General features: G+C 39.5%; 1 protein-coding gene and 2 non-coding genes across 3 annotated transcripts; 1 reads left to right on the top strand and 2 right to left on the bottom strand.

Moving 5' to 3' along the window:
- Nucleotides 1–2,454: 2,454 nt before the first annotated feature.
- LOC147935099 (small nucleolar RNA R71) lies at nucleotides 2,455–2,561 on the bottom strand. Its single transcript, XR_015573388.1, has one exon. It is a non-coding gene; the product is annotated as a small nucleolar RNA R71 (small nucleolar RNA).
- LOC109127402 (uncharacterized) lies at nucleotides 2,495–19,730 on the top strand. Its single transcript, XM_087472860.1, has 8 exons — nucleotides 2,495–2,588; nucleotides 2,762–3,099; nucleotides 3,216–3,390; nucleotides 10,861–11,287; nucleotides 12,071–12,592; nucleotides 12,686–13,921; nucleotides 14,021–14,128; nucleotides 19,709–19,730. Exons 1-8 carry the CDS (start codon nucleotides 2,495–2,497, stop codon nucleotides 19,728–19,730), a joined length of 2,922 nt encoding a protein of 973 aa, XP_087328986.1.
- LOC147935100 (small nucleolar RNA R71) lies at nucleotides 10,143–10,249 on the bottom strand. The gene has a single exon (XR_015573304.1). It is a non-coding gene; the product is annotated as a small nucleolar RNA R71 (small nucleolar RNA).
- Nucleotides 19,731–21,509: the final 1,779 nt, after the last annotated feature.

Raw genomic sequence — 21,509 nt, forward strand, 5'->3', positions numbered from 1 at the left:
CGTGAAGAACCACACGAGCCATAATACCTTTCTAGAAAGCCCCAAGAGAGTTTTTGGCAAGGCATTCGGTCTTCGTTCCATTGGACCATTTTGGGGGACAAATTTTGACGTTTAACCACTTTTTATTCACATCCTTTACATGTATTATTAGCTTGTTTTGTCACTTTCATGTAGTTTAAGGACTGTTTATGCATTAGAGTAGGATTTGCATTGCATTTGCATGCTTTCTTGTGTCAAGGGGATGACCAGCAAAGCATGAAGCACTCGACCATCACCACTGGTGCACTCGACCGTTCGCATCTGAAGCACTCGACCGTATGCGACTCATGGACTCGACCGTGTGATATTCAGAAACTCAACCGTTTGGAAGCAAGGGAATGGACCACTCGACTAAGCCACTCGACCGCTTGTGGTCGAGTACATCGAGCCGACTTTCTATTTTGTCATCTAGCCAAATCAGGGATTCCTTCCCTCACTATATATACTCTTTGTACCCCATGACCACCAACAACACTCTCATTTAGGAAAAAAACACATCAGCAGCCACAAAAACCTTAGTTCTTACCCCTTAAGGGTTTTTAGCTTTTATTTACTGTTTTTCTCAGATTTTAATATCTTTTAAGTCTCATAACTTTCTGGGTATTAAGAATATGAGTTTGCTTCTTTATATTAAGTTGTTGTTAATCATCTCATCTATCTTATCATGCTAGTTTTATCATTTTCTGGGTTGATGTTCAACATCATCATGTTTTGTTCATCTGAGTAGTGAGTTAGGACTCTGGAGATGGATTAGGCTGGTTTAGGGCTGTGATTGTTTAGATTGGTTAAGCTTGTTTGATAATATATCTTTTCTGGGTTAGATGTACTCTAAGCTGTTCTTATATATAAGAGGGTAAGAATAGATCTTAAGCTTCCTTGCATCATACCAATGTTTAGGTTGTTGGATAAAACTAATATTGGAGATTATCATGCTTATCCCAAGAGATTCGTTGTATAAGGTGATTTTTGACAAATAATGGTATGGTTCTTAATGCCTGTTTAGTATGGTTTCACCAATGAGAGTTGGGTTAGGATGTTACTTAAACTTGATCACTTCTGTCATGAGAGTGGATTAGTGAGTCATTAAGATCATTGTCTAGAGATAGCTTATGTTTGATTGAAGTTTGTTAACCAGTTTAGATATCCACAACTTGAACACCAGCCCATGAATCTATCTCTGGAAGCCTACTTTGTTATCTGATTGTTTATTACCACATTTTATCTTGTTTCATTGCTTTCTGTTCCATTTTAAGTTGTTAATATTGTATCTGTTCTTCGTATCCGACAACTAGACCTAGCCACTCTACCTCGCAAACGGTCGAGTGCTTGATCGAGCACCTTCGGATTGCTTTGTTTACATTCCTGTTTCATTGCATTTCTCATTGCTTATTTCCTGCTTTAGTTCAATTTACATTCAGCATTGTTTACATTTGTCAAAGCTATTTACTTTCTGCATTTACATTTCTGTCATCAACATTGTTAGTACAAAAACCATTTTCATATTTGGCTTGACTTGAGTCTCTGTTTACATCTTGATTGCATGCAACACACACTTTATGGATTGACATCCTTTATGCTACAACTACATAAGGGTATTGAAACACCCTGCATCCCATTCTGATCATCTCTGCTTATGTCTTTGATTGCATCATTCATTCATTGCATAAGTTAAGATAGAGACCTCAAAAAAACTACGTGTTTCAATTGGCGTCGTTGCCATTAGTGTGTTTATTTGTGTCATTTGAGATTAACAATTGTTCACCACTGCCAAGTTCTTGTTTTGGGTGGTTGTTTTGAGTTTCAGGTATCCACTCGAGCAAGCACTCGATCGTAAGCCTTTCAACCTAGTGATCGAGTACAGACACCGAGTTAAAGTCAGTCGACCAGCAGCTCGAGCCAGCACTAGATCGTGTGTCAGTCCGAGCAGGTAATCAAGTTGGTTGATGCAAACAAGCTCTAAAGGAAACCAGAACCTACATAAGTACATTGATCATATAAACCGCCAACCAAGGGACTTGAGGCAGCAGAAAACCAGGATCCTTCAAGAACAGGAAGACCAGTTGCTGATGGATCCACCAATGCACCAAAATCAAAGGCCAAGGCATAGTACCTCATGTAGTTGCCAACAACAATTTCGAAATAAAAAGTGGGCTAATCACTATGATACAGTCCAATAAATTCCATGGATTGCCAATGGAGGATCCTTTGGATCATCTAGATGAATTTGACAGGCTTTGTGGCCTCACAAAAATCAATGGTGTGAGTGAGGATAGCTTCAAGCTCGGGTTGTTTCCATTCTTTCTAGGAGACAAAGCTCATCTATGAGAGAAGACACTTCCAACAGGTTCTATAACTACATGGGATGGATGTAAGAAGGCTTTCTTGGCTAAATTCTTCTCAAATGCCAGAACAACCAGATTGAGGAATGAGATTGCAGGCTTTGCACAGAAGAACAATGAGAACTTTTGTGAGGCTTGGGAGAGGTTCTAGGGCTACCAAACACAGTGTCCACACCATGGGTTCAGTAATGAGTCACTGCTCAGCACACTGTACAGAGGAGTTCTGCCCAAGATAAGGATGTTGTTAGACACATTATCAAATGGAAACTTCCTCAACAAGCATGTAGATGAAGGCTGGGAACTAGTGGAGAACTTGGCTCAATCTGATGGGAACTACAATGAGGACTATGATAGAACAGTAAGGTTTGTTGATTTTGCGCCAGATGAGAAGTATAAGAAGGACTTAAAGATTGTTAATGACAAGTTAGACAAGATTCTGCTTAGTCAACAGAAGAACATTCACTTTCTTGGTGAGGAAGATACAACAATTCAAGATGGGGAGAATGAAGTAGCTGGGCTGTGTTATGTGCAGAACCAAGGTGGTTTCAAGTCCTACAACCAGTTCAAGCCAAACAATCTGTCTTATAGGAGTACAAATGTGGCAAACCCACAAGACCAAGTCTATCCACCACAACAAGCACAACAGCAGCACAATTATGTGCCTACACAACAGAACCAAGGTTACCAGGGTCAAATGTGTTCCCCAGCAGGGTTTCAGACTGTCAAATTCATGCAAATGATCCAATGGATCCTCCATTGGCAATCCATGGAATTTCTTGGAATGTATCATAGTGATTAGCCCACTTTTAATTTTGAAATTATTGTTGGCAACTGCAGGAGGTACTATTCCAGCTCTTTGTGTATGTGTATTGGGAGCATCTCCTGCTCCAATCTGTCTTAGCCTTTGATTCCGGTGCATTGGTGGATCCATCAGCAACTGTTCTTCATGTTCTTGAAGGATCCTGGTTTTATGCTGCCTCAAGTCCCTTGGTAGGCGGTTTATATGCTCAATGTACTTCTCTAGGTTCTGATTTCCTTTGGATCTTGTCTGCATCAACCAACTCGATCACCTGCTCGGATTGACACACGATCGACTGCTGGCTCGAGCTACTGGTCGACTGACTGAAACTCGGTGTTGGTACTCGATCACTGAATTGAAAGGCACACGATCGAGTGGTAGCTCGAGTAGATACCTGAAACTCAAAACAACCAACCAAAATAAGAACTTGACAGTGGTGAAAAATTAGTAATAGAACTTAATCTTGAATCTTTGTTAATCTCAAATAACACAAATAAACACACTAATGGCAACAGCGCTAATTGAAACACTTGTTATCTTCTGTTGTGTTCTTATGCAATGAATGATGCAAGTTCAAACAAACAGACATAAGTATGGATGATCAGAAGATATGCAGGGTGTTTAAATACCCTTATGTAGTTGTAGCATAAAGGATGTCAATCCATAAAGTGTGTGTTGCATGCAATCAAGATGTAACAGTGACTCAAGTTAAGCCAAATATGAAAATGGTTTTTATACTAACAATCCTAATGACAGAAATGTAAATGCAGAAAGTAGAATAGTGCTGAATGTTAATTAAACAAGTGCAAGAACTAAACAAATGCAATGAAACAAAACTATAGAGGTGCAGAAAGTAGACTAAATGAAACAGAAAGTAAATAAAAGAACCTGAAGGTGCTCGATCAAGCACTCGACCGTGTGTCTGGTCGAGTGGTTTGGTCGAGTTGAGCAATACGAGTAAAAGATGCAATCTTGAGAAATTTAAACAGAACAGAATGCAATGAAACAAGATAACATGCGGTAATAAACAATCAAATGACAAAGAAGGCTTCCAGAGATGGATTCATGGGCTGGTGTTCAAGCTGTGGCAATCTAAACTGGTTAACAAAGCTCAATCAAATATGAGCTATCTCTAGACAATAATCTTAATGACTCACTAATCCACTCTCATGACAGAAGTGATCAAGTTTAAGTAACATCCTAACCCAACTCTCATTGGTGAACCACACTAAACAGGCATTATGGACCAGACCATTACTTGTCAAAAATCACCCTATATAACCAATCTCTTGGGATAATCATGATAATCTCCAGTATTAGCTTTATCTAACAACCTAAACATTGGTATGATGCAAGGAAGCTTAAGATATGGGCTTACCCTCTCAGATATAAGAACAGCTTAGAGCACATCTAACCCAGAAGAGATATGTAAACAATCAAGCTTAACCAATCTAAACAACCGCAGCCTTAAAATAGCCTAATCCATCTCCAAAATCCTAACTCACTACTCAGATGAACAAAACATGATGATGATGAACATAAAACCAGAAAATGATGAAACTAGCATGATAAGATAGATGAGATGATGAACAACAACTTATTATAAAGAAGCAAACTCAGATTCTCAATACCCAGAAAGTTATGAGACTTACAAGATATTAAAATCTGAGAAAAACAGTAAATAAAAGTGGCAAATGATATTAAAAAGCTAAAAACCCTTAAGGGGTAAGAACTAAGGTTTTTTTGGTGTCTATAGGTACTTTTTTGCCTAAAGAGGGTCTCCTGGCGGCCATGGGGTACAAGGGGTATATATAGTGAGGGAAGGAAGCCCTGATTTGGCTAGCTGGCAAAATAGAAATTCGGCTCGATGTACTCGACCACAAGCGGTCGAGTGGCCTAGGTCGAGTGGTCCATCCTTCTACTCCCCTCTGGTTAAGTCCCTGAGTAGCACACGGTCGAGTGCTTCAGTAGCACACGGTCGAGTGCTTCAGTAGCACACGGTCGAGTGCACAAGTAGTGGTGGTCGAGTGCTTCATGCTTTGTTGGTCTTCTCCTTGATTCCACTCCTATATGCTTCAATGGTTGCACTCCTCTCATCCCAGATGCTATTTCCATGCTTCTTTAGTCCAATTCACCTGTTTAAACAAGAAGCAATGCAAATGCAATGCAAATCCTACTCTAATGCACAAACAGCCCTTAAACTATATGAAAGTAACAAAACAAGCTAATAAAACATGTAAAAGATGTGAATAAACAGTGGTTAAACAAGGTAAAATATATACATATCAGTTAGGCTATATACAATGCAAAACATGAATAAAAAGATGTCTAAGATAGTGTAAAATAGAGAGTTATCACGAGTTAAGTTAAACGCTTGTTTTCTTGCGTTTTTTTGTTGGGAAAAAAGTAGGAGTCGAGTATAAAAGGATACTTCGACATCCTTGGCCGAGTTTTGCCGTTTTTGAGAGAAAATAAGAGAGAAAGTGTTCTTGAGCGTGCTTAGGAGTTTTTGGGAGGTTTCTAGCTGTTCTTGAGAGATCTGAAGTTGGGAAGGTGTTAGAAGCTAGCAGGGAAGCTGTTCTTCGTGGTTAGTCGGTCAGAATCTTCTTTTGCAAAGTTGAGTGCATGACCATGGCTGATCTTAGCTTGAGATTCTCTGATTTTCGTGTTTCTGTGTTATGTGGTTGATTGCTTGTTTTGTTGGAGTGGTTTTGTGGTCTTTGAGGCCTTGTGAGAGTCCTTTGTGGTTTTGGATCGAGTTTGATGTGTGTAGGAACGGAGATCTGGTGAGGAGCTACAAGGAGAACAATGCTCGACATCTGGGTTGATTGATACCTTTAAGGAGAACAATGCTCGACATCTAGGTCGATCGATACACGTAGTGCATCGATCGAGACAGTGCAAGGACAGCTCGATAAAACCTACGAGCATCTATCGATACCATGTGGAGGTGTCGATCGATGCAATTAGGTATTTTTCAAATGTCGAGCATGCATCGGTCGACGCAGAGTTGGTGTCTGATATCTTGTGTTTTTATGTGATTTTAAAGCTTAATTCTTCATTGTTTTGTGCATATTCATGAGCATTTAGGTTGTTTAGGTTGTATTTTGCATCAAGTTTGGTATCTCAGGTGTTGGAGTAGATATGTACAAAGAAAGTGTGATTTGGAGCCAAATAAGTCAAGATTTAGCAATATAATGGAAGACACACATTTGGATGCACACAAGATGATTGATGATTCGGAACCAATCTGCAGTCCCTCAAAGATCGACTCGTATGAAGACATTTCCTTGGGATTTAGCTCCATAGTCCTTCAACACATTTATTGGCAATTGAGTAAGCTTTACAATGGAGGTGATTTCAGGCCAATCGGATGTGTGTGTAAAGAGTTATACCTGTTTTAGTGAACGTATATACAGCCAGAGTGAAGACTGGAGCCACAAGACAAAACGATCGACCATTTGGTCGATCGTGTGATCGATCAGCTCATCCCCAGACTTGAGCGGACTTCAGACTTCAATAATCGACCATTTGGTCGATCATAGGGTCGATCAACTTGTGCTGGACTTGACCAGACTTCCGATACTTGACCGATCGACCAAGCAATCAACCAATGGTCGATCAAATGTTATTTTTGAAACCAAAACCCGGTTTGTTCTGGTTTTCTCTGATTTTTTTTATTCCAATCCGGTTTGTCCCGGTTTAGTTTCCTATTTTCTTATAAATACACTAACTTCTCATTAGGAGAGATCATCTTTTGTTTAGCAATTTTAAGGGATTTTAAGTTTTGCTTTTCTGGGTTTATTGAATCTGTTGTTGAATTTGAAGTTTTAATAGTAATCTCTTTTTTATTTTTCCTATTCTACAATCTCTAATTATGATTTCACAAAGATCAAACCTCTACCTTTGTGTGATCATAACTATGAGTGAGTTGATCTTTTAGGACTTTGGGCTTGGTAGATTAGGGAGATAGATGATTGATCTTTGATTTCTAGGGGTTTATTTATGTGTTTCCAATCTTGTTTAGTGTTAATAATGCTAGATAGCCTTGATCAAGCTTGAATCTAGACATTAGGATTTCCATGCCCATAAGGTGTTTGTTGAAATTCCTGAACCAAACTTTTCCAGAGCTTTGCATTCCTAGCCAATGGAAATTGATGATTAGGGTGCTTAGTGGTATTTAGAGTTGATATTAATGCATGCTTACCTTGTGATTGCCTTTGGAAATTGTTGATTATCACTTGATTAGCATAGGATCTTTATCATGGAAGTGAATTGATTTACATAAGTGTTCTTAGCCTAAGGATTGTTTGCTTAGACATCTAGGATTGATTAGCTATCTCCCAAGTCATTAACCTTGCCCAAGGTCCATGATGTTCATATATTTTACCTTGTTTTCCCTTAGTTTATTCACAACTTTTGCATCTTTTGCTATCCATTTAGGCCATTATTGTGTAGCTTTAGGACTAATCATGCATTAGAGTATAGTTGCATTGCATTTGCATCTTTTCATGCATAAACAGGTGATTTTGGAGCTTAAGGAGCATGGAAGCAATGCTGAGGAGAAGTGAAGCAATCCTGAGGAGAAAACAAGAGAGTTAAGGCTGTAGAATCAAGGTCCGGAGTCCAACTCGACCGCACCACTCGACCACCACTCGACCGTGTGTTGAGGAGGACTCGACCGAGTGGAGAATGCACGAGAGAAGCCAGCTCGACCAGCCACTCGACCGAGCACTGGTCGAGTTGACCGAGCCGTTGACTGCTTTGACTTTTTGTATTTTTAGGGCTTCCACCTCATCTCCTATATAAAGCCCTTGTACCTGCAGCCACCAAAGAGTCTAGCTTTTTAGAGAGTCTAAAACCTAGTTTTTACCTTTTTTAGATTTTATTCCTTTTGCACTTTCTTTTATTTTAGATTTTGTACTTGTTTAAGAAAGAAAGACTAGATCCTTGTATTTTGTTTGTTTCATAACTTTCAAAATATTAAGATTTCGAGTTTTATTTCTTCATCAACATTGTAGATCTCTGTTTCATCTTTCTAATGATGCAAGTTTCAATATTTTCTGGGTTTTTGACATATTTCACCATGTGTTCTTGTGAGTAGTTTGTTTAGGACCTTGAGGATGGGTTAGGCTGGGTTGATCTTGTGGTTTGTTTGATTTGGTCAAGCTCGATTGTTGTAGATCTCTTCTAGGCTAGATGATCTTAATGCTGATCCTATATCTAAGAAGGTAGGGTTTGATTTCAAGCATCTTAGCATCACACCAATGTCTAAGGAGCATAGATAAGGCTAGATCTAGAGCTTACCATTAGGCTTGCTAAGAGATTAGAAGTCTTGTTTGGTTTGAGATGTATTGCTTAATGCCTGCTTGTGTAGATTCTTTTCTTTGTGAGAACAAGTCTAGAAATGCATAGGTTTGATTGTTTCTTGCCATGAGAGTGGATTAAACATGTCTTAGAATAGTATGTCTAGAGATCAGCTCAAAGTTTGCTTGAGATTTGTTGACCAAGTTAGATAACCACAATGATTAGCTCAGCCCATGAATCCCTCCTCAAGGCCTTCTTTGTTTATTGAAATCTTAGTCTGAATATCATTGCTTGCTTGTTGTTTGATTAGTTTTAGCATTGCTCTGTTTTTCTTGTGTTACTCTGTTTTCACGTTTAAGTCTAGCTCGACCACGTACTCGACCTACACTCGGTCAAGTGCTGCTCGAGTTCATCCCCAGAACTTGTGTTTTTAATTTGTGATTGTCTTGTTTCATTCCTGTTTCATTTCCATTGCATTCACGTAGTTTCCTGTTCATTACTTGTCTGGCATTAGTTCATTAGCATAGTGTCTATCTCTGTTCTAGTTTCATTATAGCTTTAATTTGTCTGTTCTGTTTGCATTTAGTATCTTGTTCTAGTTGTTTTTAGTTTCTGCATTTCATATCTCATTTTAGGATTGTTAGTGACAAACAATCTTTACAATTGGCTTGACTTAGACTCATATGCACATCTTAATTGTTCACAATCACTCAGATAGGATTGACACCTCTTATACTGCAACTGCATAAGGGGAATTGAAACACCCTGACTTCTATTCATTCCATACATCATCATTCCATACATCTTTCTTTCACCACACCACAAAGAAAGTCAGTTTCAATTTGGCGCCGTTGCCCATTTGAGTGTGTTTTGTGATATTTAGGATCATTATTAGTCTAAGATTAAGTTCGTTTAAACACTTATGAAGTTACTGAACTCGAATCTTCCTTTGCTTGGCTGTTTTGTGTTTCAGGTACCACTCGACCACCTACTCGACCACCACTCGACCGAGCTGTGATCGAGCACTTGATCGAGCCAGAAGCCGGATCCAAATAGCCATTACTTCCCAGTCGACTCGACCACCCACTCGAGCCTGCGCTCGACCGTGTACCTGTTCGAGTCTGTAGTAGAGTTTGTTGATGCACACAAGGTCAAAAGGCAAAGACAGTCTTCAACAGCCTATTGACAACATCCACAGGCTACAAAAGGGTTTGAGACATAAGCAAGGAAGAGTAGTTCAACAACAACAAGGTCAAGACATCATGGAGCAACAAGCTATCCATGAGCAGAGACCAAGGCACATTGGTGCAGGAGATGCACCCAATACCCACAACCAAAGGGCTGGAATTGTGCCACCTTCAGTAGCAAACAATAACTTTGAGATCAAAAGTGGATTGATCTCAATGATATAAGCCAACAAGTTTCATGGGTTGCCAATGGAGGATCCACTAGATCACCTTGATGAGTTTGACAGAATATGTGGGCTCACTAAGATCAATGGAGTGAGTGAAGATGGATTCAAATTAAGGCTCTTCCCATTTTCTCTTGGAGACAAAGCTCACCTTTGGGAGAAGACTCTTCCTACTGGAGCTATCACCACATGGGATGCATGCAAGAAAGCTTTTCTGGCCAAGTTCTTCTCCAATGCAAGGACTGTTAGGTTGAGGAATGAAATTTCTGGGTTTGCTCAAAGGAATAATGAAAGCTTTTGTGAAGCTTGGGAGAGGTTTAAAGGATTCCAGACTCAGTGTCCTCACCATGGCTTCAGCAATGAGTCACTTCTAAGCACCTTGTATAGAGGAGTGCTTCCCAAGATAAGAATGCTTCTTGATACAGCCTCTAATGGCAACTTCCTCAACAAGAATGTGGAAGAAGGATGGGAATTAGTTGAGAACCTTGCTCAATCTGATGGCAACTATAATGAGGATTATGATAGGACCATAAGGAGCTCATCAACTGATCAAGAGGACAAGTATAAGAAGGATTTGAAGATGGTCAATGAGAAGCTTGACAAGATACTCCTCAGCCAGTCCAAGTCTATTGACTTCATTGGTGAAGAAGAAGCTCCAGTTCAAGAGGGGGAGCCTGAATTTGCTGAGTTGTGCTACATGCAAAACCAGGGAGGATTCAAAGGCTACAACCAAGGAGGTTTCAAAAACAACAATCTCTCTTATAGGAGCACCAATGTGGCCAATCCTCAAGACCAAGTCTATCCACCTCAGCAGCCTCAAAAACAGCAACAATACTACATCCCCAAGCAACAACACCAAGTGTTCCAGCCCCAATTGTGTCCCCAACCAGGGTTTCAGACTAACCAAGGCCAGGACCAAGACTTAAGAGCAATGATGCAACAGTTGTTGATTGGGCAAACACAAGGCAAGATTGAGACAACAAACAGGATTGCTGAGTTGAACAAGAGGATAGATGATATTTACAGTGAACTTCATGCCAAGTATGACACTCTGACATCCAGGATTGTGACTATGGAGAACCACCAAGCTTCTGCCTCAAAGAATGACCATCACAAGGGCACAGCCATTGTACAAACTATTGAATTTGCCAATGCTATCAATCTTCGCAGTGGAAGAGTCTTACCAACACGGCTAGGAGCACATCCCAACACTGAGGACAGTGGAATTCAGGAAGGGGAGGGTTTCCAACAGGAAGAAACTCAGGATGAACACACCATTGAATTCGACGTACCACTCGACCACTCACTCGACCGAGTAGGTGGTCGAGTACCCGATCGAGCTGATTCTCAGGAGAAAATCAATCCAGTCACCTCCAAAGAAAAAGAAGTCTGGTTCATTCCTCCTCCTTAGAAGCCTCCACTACCTTTCCCAAGAAGATTTAAGAAACAGATGGTTGAAAAGTACAAGGCATTGTTTAACAAACAAGTTAGAGAGATTGAGCTTAGGATGCCTCTAATAGATGCCTTTGTGATGATTCCTCCTTACCAAAAATTCTTGAAAGATGCTGTGATGGAAAGGATCAAGGAAGTTCAAGGAATGGTGATTCTCAGCCATGAGTGTAGTGCCATAATCCAAAAGCAAGTGAACCCTCAAAAGCTAAGAGATCCTGGTTCCTTTACTCTACCTTGCTCTATAGGGCCCTTAACCTTCAATAGATACCTTTGTGATTTGGGAGCCTCAGTAAGCCTAATGCCTCTATCAGTTGCTAAGCGCCTAGGGTTTACAAGGTATAAGCCATGCAACATCTCCCTAATCCTAGCTGATAGATCAATAAGATTACCACATGGTGTTTTGGAAGATCTACCAGTTAGAGTTGGAGCAGTGGAAGTCCCAACAGACTTTGTAGTCTTGGAAATGGATGAAGAACCAAAAGATCTTTTGATCTTGGGGAGACCTTTCCTAGCTACAGCAGGAACAATAATTGATGTGAGACAAGGGAAGATTGATCTCAACTTGGGAGAAGACCTCAAAATGACATTTGACATTGTAGAGGCTATGAAGAAACCAACAATTGGAGGACAAGTCTTTTAGGTTGAAGAGTTGGACAACTTATCAGGAGAATTGATGGAAGAGCTAGCAGAACAAGATCACCTTAGAACTGTTTTGACCAAAAGTGGAGAGGAAGGGTTTATCCATGAAGAAACTAAGGCCTATGAAGATATATTGGACTCCTGTGAAGAATCACACCATCCAGAGGTTTTTGAGGGGTTACCAGCATTAAGTGAGGAAGTTTGGGCAGTTCAAACAGCAGATACGGATAGCTCGACCACCCACTCGAGCACACACTCGGCCGAGCGCCAACACTACTCGACCGAGTGCACTGCCGAATCCCACACAGACGACTGGTCTGAACTGAACGCACCAAAAGTAGAGCTAAAACCTCTCCCTTCTGGGCTAAGGTACATCTTTTTAGGTGAGAACTCTACTTATCCTGTGATAGTAAATGCTAACTTGAGTAGAAAAGAGCTTGATTTGCTAGTTGTTGAGCTAAGGAAGTTTAGAAAAGCTGTTGGTTATACTTTGGATGACATTAAAGGAATTTCACCTAGTCTTTGCATGCATAGAATCCACCTTGAAAATGAATCCTACTCTAGTATTGAACCTCAAAGAAGGCTTAATCCCAACCTAAAGGAAGTAGTCAAAAAGGAGATTCTAAAATTGCTTGGAGCTGGTGTGATCTATCCTATCTCTGATAGTACTTGGGTCTCACCAGTCCACTGTGTCCCTAAAAAAGGAGGAATCACTGTAGTAAAGAATGATCATGATGAGTTAATTCCCACTAGAACCATAACAGGACATAGAATGTGCATTGACTATAGGAAGCTTAATTCTGCTACTAGGAAAGATCATTTTCCTCTTCCATTTATTGATCAAATGTTGGAAAGATTAGCCAATCATACTCATTACTGTTTCTTGGATGGATATTCTAGATTTTTCCAAATTCCTATTCATCCCAATGATCAAGAGAAGACAACATTCACATGTCCATATGGTACCTTTACATATAGGAGGATGCCATTTGGATTATGTAATGCTCCAGCTACCTTTCAAAGGTGCATGATGTCAATCTTCTCTGATCTTATTGAGGATGTGGTTGAAGTTTTTATGGATGACTTCTCTGTCTATGGAGATTCCTTTTCTTCTTGTCTTACTAATCTATGCAGAGTTTTAAAGAGATGTGAGGAGACAAATCTAGTCCTAAATTGGGAAAAATGTCACTTCATGGTTGAAGAAGGGATAGTTCTTGGTCATAAGATTTCAGAGAAGGGTATTGAGGTTGACAAAGCAAAAATTGAAGTCATGGTTCAACTTCAACCACCAAAAACAGTTAAGGACATAAGAAGCTTTCTTGGTCATGCTGGATTTTATAGAAGGTTCATCAATGATTTCTCAAAGATAGCTAGGCCATTGACAAGGTTGCTTTGCAAGGAGACTGAGTTCAACTTTGATGAAGATTGTTTGAAGGCTTTCAAGGAGATCAAGGCTGCTCTAATATCAGCCCCAATAGTCCAAGCTCCAAACTGGGATCTTCCATTTGAGATTATGTGTGATGCTTTAGACTTTGCAGTAGGAGCAGTTCTGGGACAGAAGAAGGATAAGAAGCTGCATGTTATTCACTATGCAAGCAGGACCTTGGATGAAACTCAAGGAAGATATTCAACAACAGAGAAAGAGCTTCTAGCAGTGGTCTTTGCCTTTGAAAATTTCAAAAGCTACTTAGTAGGGTCCAAAGTAATTGTGTACACCAATCATGCTGCTTTGAGGCACATCTACTCAAAGAAGGACACAAAACCAAGGTTGTTAAGATGGATTCTGCTTCTCCAAGAGTTTGACATGGAAATAGTTGATAAAAAAGGGATAGAGAATGGAGTAGCTGATCATTTGTCCAGAATGAGGATAGAGGAGGAGATTCCAATCGAAGATTCAATGCCTGAGGAGAAGCTGATGCAGATAGGGACAACTCGGCCTCCAACTCGACCGCCTACTCGAGCATGCACTCGATCGAGTATGTTTGGGCACACGATCGAGCAGGATGAGATGGAGGAGTGGATGGCACTTGAAAGTGAAGATCTACCTTGGTATGCTGACATAGTCAATTACAAGGTGTGTGAAGAAGTCCCAGCAGATATGGACCCTTATAAGAAGAAAAAGCTCCTCAAGGACATCAATGGGTATTATTGGGATGAACCTTACTTATACAAAAAGGGATCAGATGGGTTGTTTAGAAGGTGCATATCAGAAAATGAAGTTGAAAGAGTGCTAGGGCATTGTCATGGTTCTACTTATGGAGGCCATTTTGCAACTTTCAAGACTGCCCAGAAAGTCTTACAAGCTGGTCTATGGTGGCCTACACTATTCAAAGACACTCACAAGTTCATCACAAAGTGTGATGCTTGCCAAAGAATGGGAAATATCACAAGAAGGAATGAAATGCCCCAGAACCCAATTCTGGAAGTTGAGATATTTGATGTGTGGGGAATTGATTTCATGGGACCTTTTAATCATCCTTCAAATGGGAATGTCTACATATTAGTGGCAGTGGACTATGTCTCCAAGTGGGTAGAGGCTATTGCCAGCCCTACTAATGATCACAAAGTGGTACTTAAACTTTTTAAGACCATAATCTTCCCAAGGTATGGAATTCCAAGAGCTGTGATTAGTGATGGAGGAACACACTTCATCAACAAGATCTTTGAAGGAATGCTAAGGAAGTATGGAGTCAAACACAAGGTGTCTACAGCCTACCATCCCCAAACAAGTGGACAAGTTGAAGTGTCAAACAAACAAATCAAGGCCATTCTATCAAGAATAGTAGGAGCAACAAGAAAGGACTGGTCTAGTAAACTTGATGAAACACTTTGGGCCTATAGAACAGCTTTCAAGACACCTATAGGAAGAACCCCATTCCAACTGGTCTATGGCAAGTCTTGCCATCTCCCAGTTGAAGTTGAGTACAAAGCCCTATGGGCAATCAAACTTTTGAACTTGGATCTAGAGACAGCACAAGCTAAGAGAAGCCTTGAACTGCATGAGCTTGAGGAAATCAGATTGGAAGCTTATGAAAACTCCAAAATCTACAAGGAAAGAACTAAAGCCTTCCATGATAAGAAGATTCTCATCAAAGACTTACAGGCTGGAGACCAAGCTTTGCTTTACAATTCAAGACTCAAGTTATTCCCTGGGAAGTTGAAAAGTAGATGGGGAGGCCCTTTTAAGATAAAGGAGATCCTACCATATGGGGCTGTCACACTTCTCAACAAGGATGGTAGTGAGTTCACAGTCAATGGTCAGAGAGTTAAGAAGTATTTGGGAGAAAAGGAAACACCTGAGAAGTTCACAATGCTTCTCCAAGATGCTCCACAAGCCTAAAAAGGACACCAAAGTCAAGCTTAGTGACTTTAAACAAACTCACTAGGGAGGAAGTCCCTAAGGTATCCATGTACATATTGTTTAAGGTTTTTGGTATTTTGATTTTTGTTTTGGTATTTTCATGATCAGGGAAGCAAGGGAGACCAGATAGAAGAGGAAAAGAAGACTCGGCATCCAGCTCGACCCCCCCCACTCGAGCACGTACTCACCGAGTCCCGGTCGATTCCCATCGTCGAGCTGCCCCAATCTCCACCTCCAAGTCACCAGCAAGACCCCAACTACTCCTATGACAGCATGCAGATGGATGTGGACAACTACTTCCACAATCCCTAAGGTACCACTATCACCTTCACTTGTAGATATCATTGCATTTGACATTGTGTTTTGTTTTTTGTTTTTCATCTTGAATCCTCAATCAAATTTCTTTCACACAGGGACTGTGTGATTTAAGTTTGGGGGAGGGTTTGAGATAGCATTTGACATTGTGTTTTGTGATTCTTATTTCAAATTTTTAGCATCATCATGTTAATACTTGCATAGCATCTAAGGCATAGAAAAACCCTAAAAATTTGAAAATTTTTGCAAAAAATCTTTATAAAAAAAAGAGTGTTCATGTAGTTTGCACTGCACATTAGGATCTTGTTTAGCATGTTTCATGTAGGATTGTATAGTATTTGCATTAGGGATCTATGATGAGTATTCCCTTGTTAGCTTGTTTATTCACTATACTAGGATCAATGCCCAAGTTAATAGTACTTTGATGCTAGTTGAGTGGTTAGAAGAATAAGATTGAACCAAGCCTTGAATTCCTACATTGCATTTGGTCTAAATTGAAGCATGTTGAGATTTGAAACCATTTCCTATTTATAAGAACCTAATATTGACTTTCAATTATCAATGTGTGCATTGCTTTAAACTCATGGATACCATATACATATTTGGATCATCTTCTTCCTTTTTACCACTCTTGTTGATCCAAGTAGCTGATTTCCTCATTAAGAATCAGTTCCCCTACCCCTAAACCAAACCTTCTTTCAAGCCATGTTTATTCTTGTGTGTGTGAGGCCTATTTTTGGGATTGAGCTTGGTAGAAAGTGTTAGGTTTGAACTGACAAGAGTAAAGCCTTGTGTAGTTTAGTTTGCATTTTTCAAACTAGATAGGACTAGGTGGTTCACTTGTTGGGTTTGGGACTTGGCTGTCATGAAAAGAAAAGAGGAAAAAGAGAGAGAAAAGGTTAGAGTCTTTAGGAGGGGAATGTGTTTAAGTAAATTTAAAGTCTAGTGAAAGAATGGGAAGAATAAGGTTGTTTAAAGATGGTTCTAGTTAAAGAAAAGAAAGAAAGAAAAGAGAAGTCTAGCAAAATGCTTATATGTCTTAAGAATAAGAAGAAAAGAGAACCATAGCAAATAAGTAAGAATCCCCCATTCCACTAGAAAGATCAAATAAAAAACCTCTCCTAAGACTTTAAAACCAAAAGAGAAAAGGGTGAAAAAGAAGAAAAGAAGTTAAAGGGTAGCACTATGATCAATTGGGTTTAGATTGATAGGATAAACACTTTGGGTGCCTTTGGGTAGACAAGGTTTTGTTCTTGTATGTGTCTAAGTGTTCTTACCTTTAGCATTCTTCTAAAGCTCAATCCATTTTTTATGAGAGAACCTTGATATTGATAAGCCCTACTCTAAAAAGAGACCATCATTGTCTCTAAACCTTTTACTGCCAAGCCAAATGAGTTTAAGCATTGCACATGATTGATTCATGTTCTTGATTAATGAATGTTAAAGGAAATGGTTGATTTGAATGCATGTGGACATCTAAGGCTCAAGTCAGTGAAGGTTGTGATATGCTTGTCTAAAGTCTTTAAGTATAGCTCATTCAACTTGCATCATAGTACTAGTAACTTGGACATTGATTCTAGATAGTCTATTTGCAAGCTTTAGGAGCTGAGATCCCACTTTCAAACCTCACCTACCTTCTTTTTTCTTGATTATTTGCTTGAGGGCAAGCGAAGACTAAGTTTGGGGGTGTTGATGTTCATATATTTTACCTTGTTTTCCCTTAGTTTATTCACAATTTTTGCATCTTTTGCTATCCATTTAGGCCATTATTGTGTAGCTTTAGGACTAATCATGCATTAGAGTATAGTTGCATTGCATTTGCATCTTTTCATGCATAAACAGGTGATTTTGGAGCTTAAGGAGCATGGAAGCAATGCTGAGGAGAAGTGAAGCAATCCTGAGGAGAAAACAAGAGAGTTAAGGCTGTAGAATCAAGATCCGGAGTCCAACTCGACCGCACCACTCGACCACCACTCGACCGTGTGCTGAGGAGGACTCGACCGAGTGGAGAATGCACGAGAGAAGCCAGCTCGACCAGCCACTCGATCGAGCACTGGTCGAGTTGACCGAGCCGTTGACTGCTTTGACTTTTTGTATTTTTAGGGCTTCCACCTCATCTCCTATATAAAGCCCTTGTACCTGCAGCCACCAAAGAGTCCATCTTTTTAGAGAGTCTAAAACCTAGTTTTTACCTTTTTTAGATTTTATTCCTTTTGCACTAGATTTTGTACTTGTTTAAGAAAGAAAGACTAGATCCTTGTATTTTGTTTGTTTCATAACTTTCAAAATATTAAGATTTCGAGTTTTATTTCTTCATCAACATTGTAGATCTCTGTTTCATCTTTCTAATGATCCAAGTTTCAATATTTTCTGGGTTTTTGACATATTTCACCATGTGTTCTTGTGAGTAGTTTGTTTAGGACCTTGAGGATGGGTTAGGCTGGGTTGATCTTGTGGTTTGTTTGATTTGGTCAAGCTCGATTGTTGTAGATCTCTTGTAGGCTAGATGATCTTAATGCTGATCCTATATCTAAGAAGGTAGGGTTTGATTTCAAGCATCTTAGCATCACACCAATGTCTAAGGAGCATAGATAAGGCTAGATCTAGAGCTTACCATTAGGCTTGCTAAGAGATTAGAAGTCTTGTTTGGTTTGAGATGTATTGCTTAATGCCTGCTTGTGTAGATTCTTTTCTTTGTGAGAACAAGTCTAGAAATGCATAGGTTTGATTGTTTCTTGCCATGAGAGTGGATTAAACATGTCTTAGAATAGTATGTCTAGAGATCAGCTCAAAGTTTGCTTGAGATTTGTTGACCAAGTTAGATAACCACAATTATTAGCTCAGCCCATGAATCCCTCCTCAAGGCCTTCTTTGTTTATTGAAATCTTAGTCTAAATATCATTGCTTGCTTGTTGTTTGATTAGTTTTAGCATTGCTCTGTTTTTCTTGTGTTGCTCTGTTTTCACGTTTAAGTCTAGCTCGACCACGTACTCGACCTACACTCGGTCAAGTGCTGCTCGAGTTCATCCCCAGAACTTGTGTTTTTAATTTGTGATTGTCTTGTTTCATTCCTGTTTCATTTCCATTGCATTCACGTAGTTTCCTGTTCATTACTTGTCTTGCATTAGTTCATTAGCATAGTGTCTATCTCTGTTCTAGTTTCATTATAGCTTTAATTTGTCTGTTCTGTTTGCATTTAGTATCTTGTTCTAGTTGTTTTTACTTTCTGCATTTCATATCTCATTTTAGGATTGTTAGTGACAAACAATCTTTACAATTGGCTTGACTTAGACTCATATGCACATCTTAATTGTTCACAATCACTCAGATAGGATTGACACCTCTTATACTGCAACTGCATAAGGGGAATTGAAACACCCTGACTTCTATTCATTCCATACATCATCATTCCATACATCTTTCTTTCACCACACCACAAAGAAAGTCAGTTTCAGTCCATTTGTTTTATCTTGATTTTAAAATTGTCCTTGTTTGTTTTGAGTTTGTATTGCTTTGAGTTTGCTTTGCTCTCTTTCTTTAATCCATTTTGTTAATTAAGACTGTTACAAAAGAACCTATTCCTGTATTACTTTAGATTAAGCATTCATGTGTATTTGTAGTGTGTTGATCTTTGCAAACTGAGGTTCGATAATTTTAATTGATTGAAAAGTACTACATCACTGTCGGTCAATGCAGTTGACTCTTGCATCGGTCGATGCTGTCTTGGTGTCGGTCGATGCAACCTCAATCGGTGTCGGCCGATGCAGGGGTTTGGCATCGGTTGATGCAACCTTTTTAGGATGCGGCTTATGTATGTTTTACCTGGTTTCATTGTTTATTGTTGTTTGATGGTTAAAGTTATCTCAATTGCTTGTGTGTATAGCACAGTAGATGAAAGGATTACCTTACTAAGTGTTTATGACAATACTCATGCATCTTAATTTGTGTTTGCGGTGCAGGTAAAGGCAAAGTGTGATCGTGGAATCAAGGCGATGAATAGGAGGATGTTCTAGTGGCTCATTGATGTGATGTCTGGCTTCTGTTAGGTTGCTAGAGTTGAGTCATTAGAATGTTGCTAGGTTTCTGGTTTACTGGTTTATGACTCTGCTCAGTTGAAACTATTCTGTTATAGATTAATTAGTTATTTGTTTATTAGTTATTGGTTTAATGGTATTGTTTGGTTTATTAGTTATTTGAATGTGGTTAGGTGGTTAGTGAGTATGGGATCACTAGTTTAATACAAAAATTTAAAATATTGGTCGGTTCATTTCAGGGCGTGGTGAGGTTGTTATGGAGTTGTTTTCGTACTTTTAGGATCAGATTCGTTATTCTCAAAGTGAGTGCATGACCATGGCTTATTTGAGCATGAGACCACTGAGTTTTTATGTGTTTCCTGTGTAATTTGGTTGATTGATTCATTGTTGGTTGTGTTTTTCGTGTTTCTTGTAACTTGTTTTGGTTGTGGATGTATTCATGGTTGGTGATAAGAGGATTTTTACCCAGGGTATCAATTCTCTATGCAGGGTTAGTACAAAGGGTTATCAATCCAAATGGTTGTTATGCTAGCAGATAAGATATGATCAGAGACAAGCAAGTCAAGCCAAGCAATAATTGGGGTTTAATCTAACAATCCTAAAATAAGTAAAGGGAAATAAAAAGGCAAGAACCGCACGACCTAAGCACTCGATGCAAGCATTCGAGTACAGGATCGGGTGGAATGATCGGATCAAGAAGTCAAGGATGAACAGATCGAAGGTATACACGAAGCTAGTGATCGAGTACCAGTTCGGGTAAGAGGTCGAGCTACAGAATAAAGTTAAACAATCAAGATAAGAAAGCTCCTAAGGATGGGGTAATTGACTCATAAGTGTTCCTGACCAATTTGGGATGTCCTACATGCCTCAAGCAATTACTCCCTAGACAATGAATCTCTTAAATCTTGCTAAAACACTCTCGTGATAGAAACAATCAACGTTGGTCACTCCCCTATCCAACTCTTGTTGGAGAAACATGACCAAGCAGGCATTACAAACCGATTCATTATTGTCAATAAACTCCTTACACACCTAATCTCTTAGGCTAAGTGAGTAAATCTCTAGCATTGATTGATTCAATCATTTCAACAACATCTCTCGATGGCAAAACACCCTAGATCTAATCTCAACCTCTCGGTCTGAAAATAGCATTAAGAACACCAATCTAGAAAGGAACTTATATGAAATAAACATTCAAGCTAAGACATCCTAACCAATCAAGGACACCTATTTGTCTATCCCATCCTTAGAAACTTTATTTCACTACTCAGATCTCATGGTAGAAAGCATAAAAACACAAGTGAATGAAAATTGCATTGTATTAAAAATAGGATAAGAGTAGTAGAGTACAGAATCGAAATCTAAAAAGAATAGCAAAAGAAACAAAAACGAATCCTAACAAAGTGGAAAAAGTGTTTGAATCGCTCAGTCTCTCTCTCAGAAGCTCTCGCTCTCTATTTTGAGTTTCTGCGGCGTGCTAGGGCGAGAGGAAGAAGAGGGGTTTTATATATGGAAACCTTTTAACCTAGCTGCGAAGTCCTGCCCGAGGGTCTGCTCGAGGCGGTGCTCGAGGATATGGTCGGGTAGTTCCTCGGGTTGTTCTTCCTGCTCTTATATCCTCCTTGCTCGAGTTGAGGCTCGGACTGTTCTTCCTGCTCAATAGCTCATTCGGGTATATGCTCGGATTTAACCTTGTTTTCCCCCATTTTAGGCTCTAAAACACCTGTTTTCGTCCAAAATGCAAGAATGCAGCACCCTAAATGGCCTAAATGCAAATTCCTACAGTTAATGACCTAAAAATGCTAAGGTTAGG

Source organism: Camelina sativa, chromosome 11 (assembly GCF_030686135.1).
Source record: "Camelina sativa cultivar CO46 ecotype springtype chromosome 11, ASM3068613v1".
In the NCBI taxonomy this organism is placed as follows: Eukaryota; Viridiplantae; Streptophyta; class Magnoliopsida; order Brassicales; family Brassicaceae; genus Camelina; species Camelina sativa.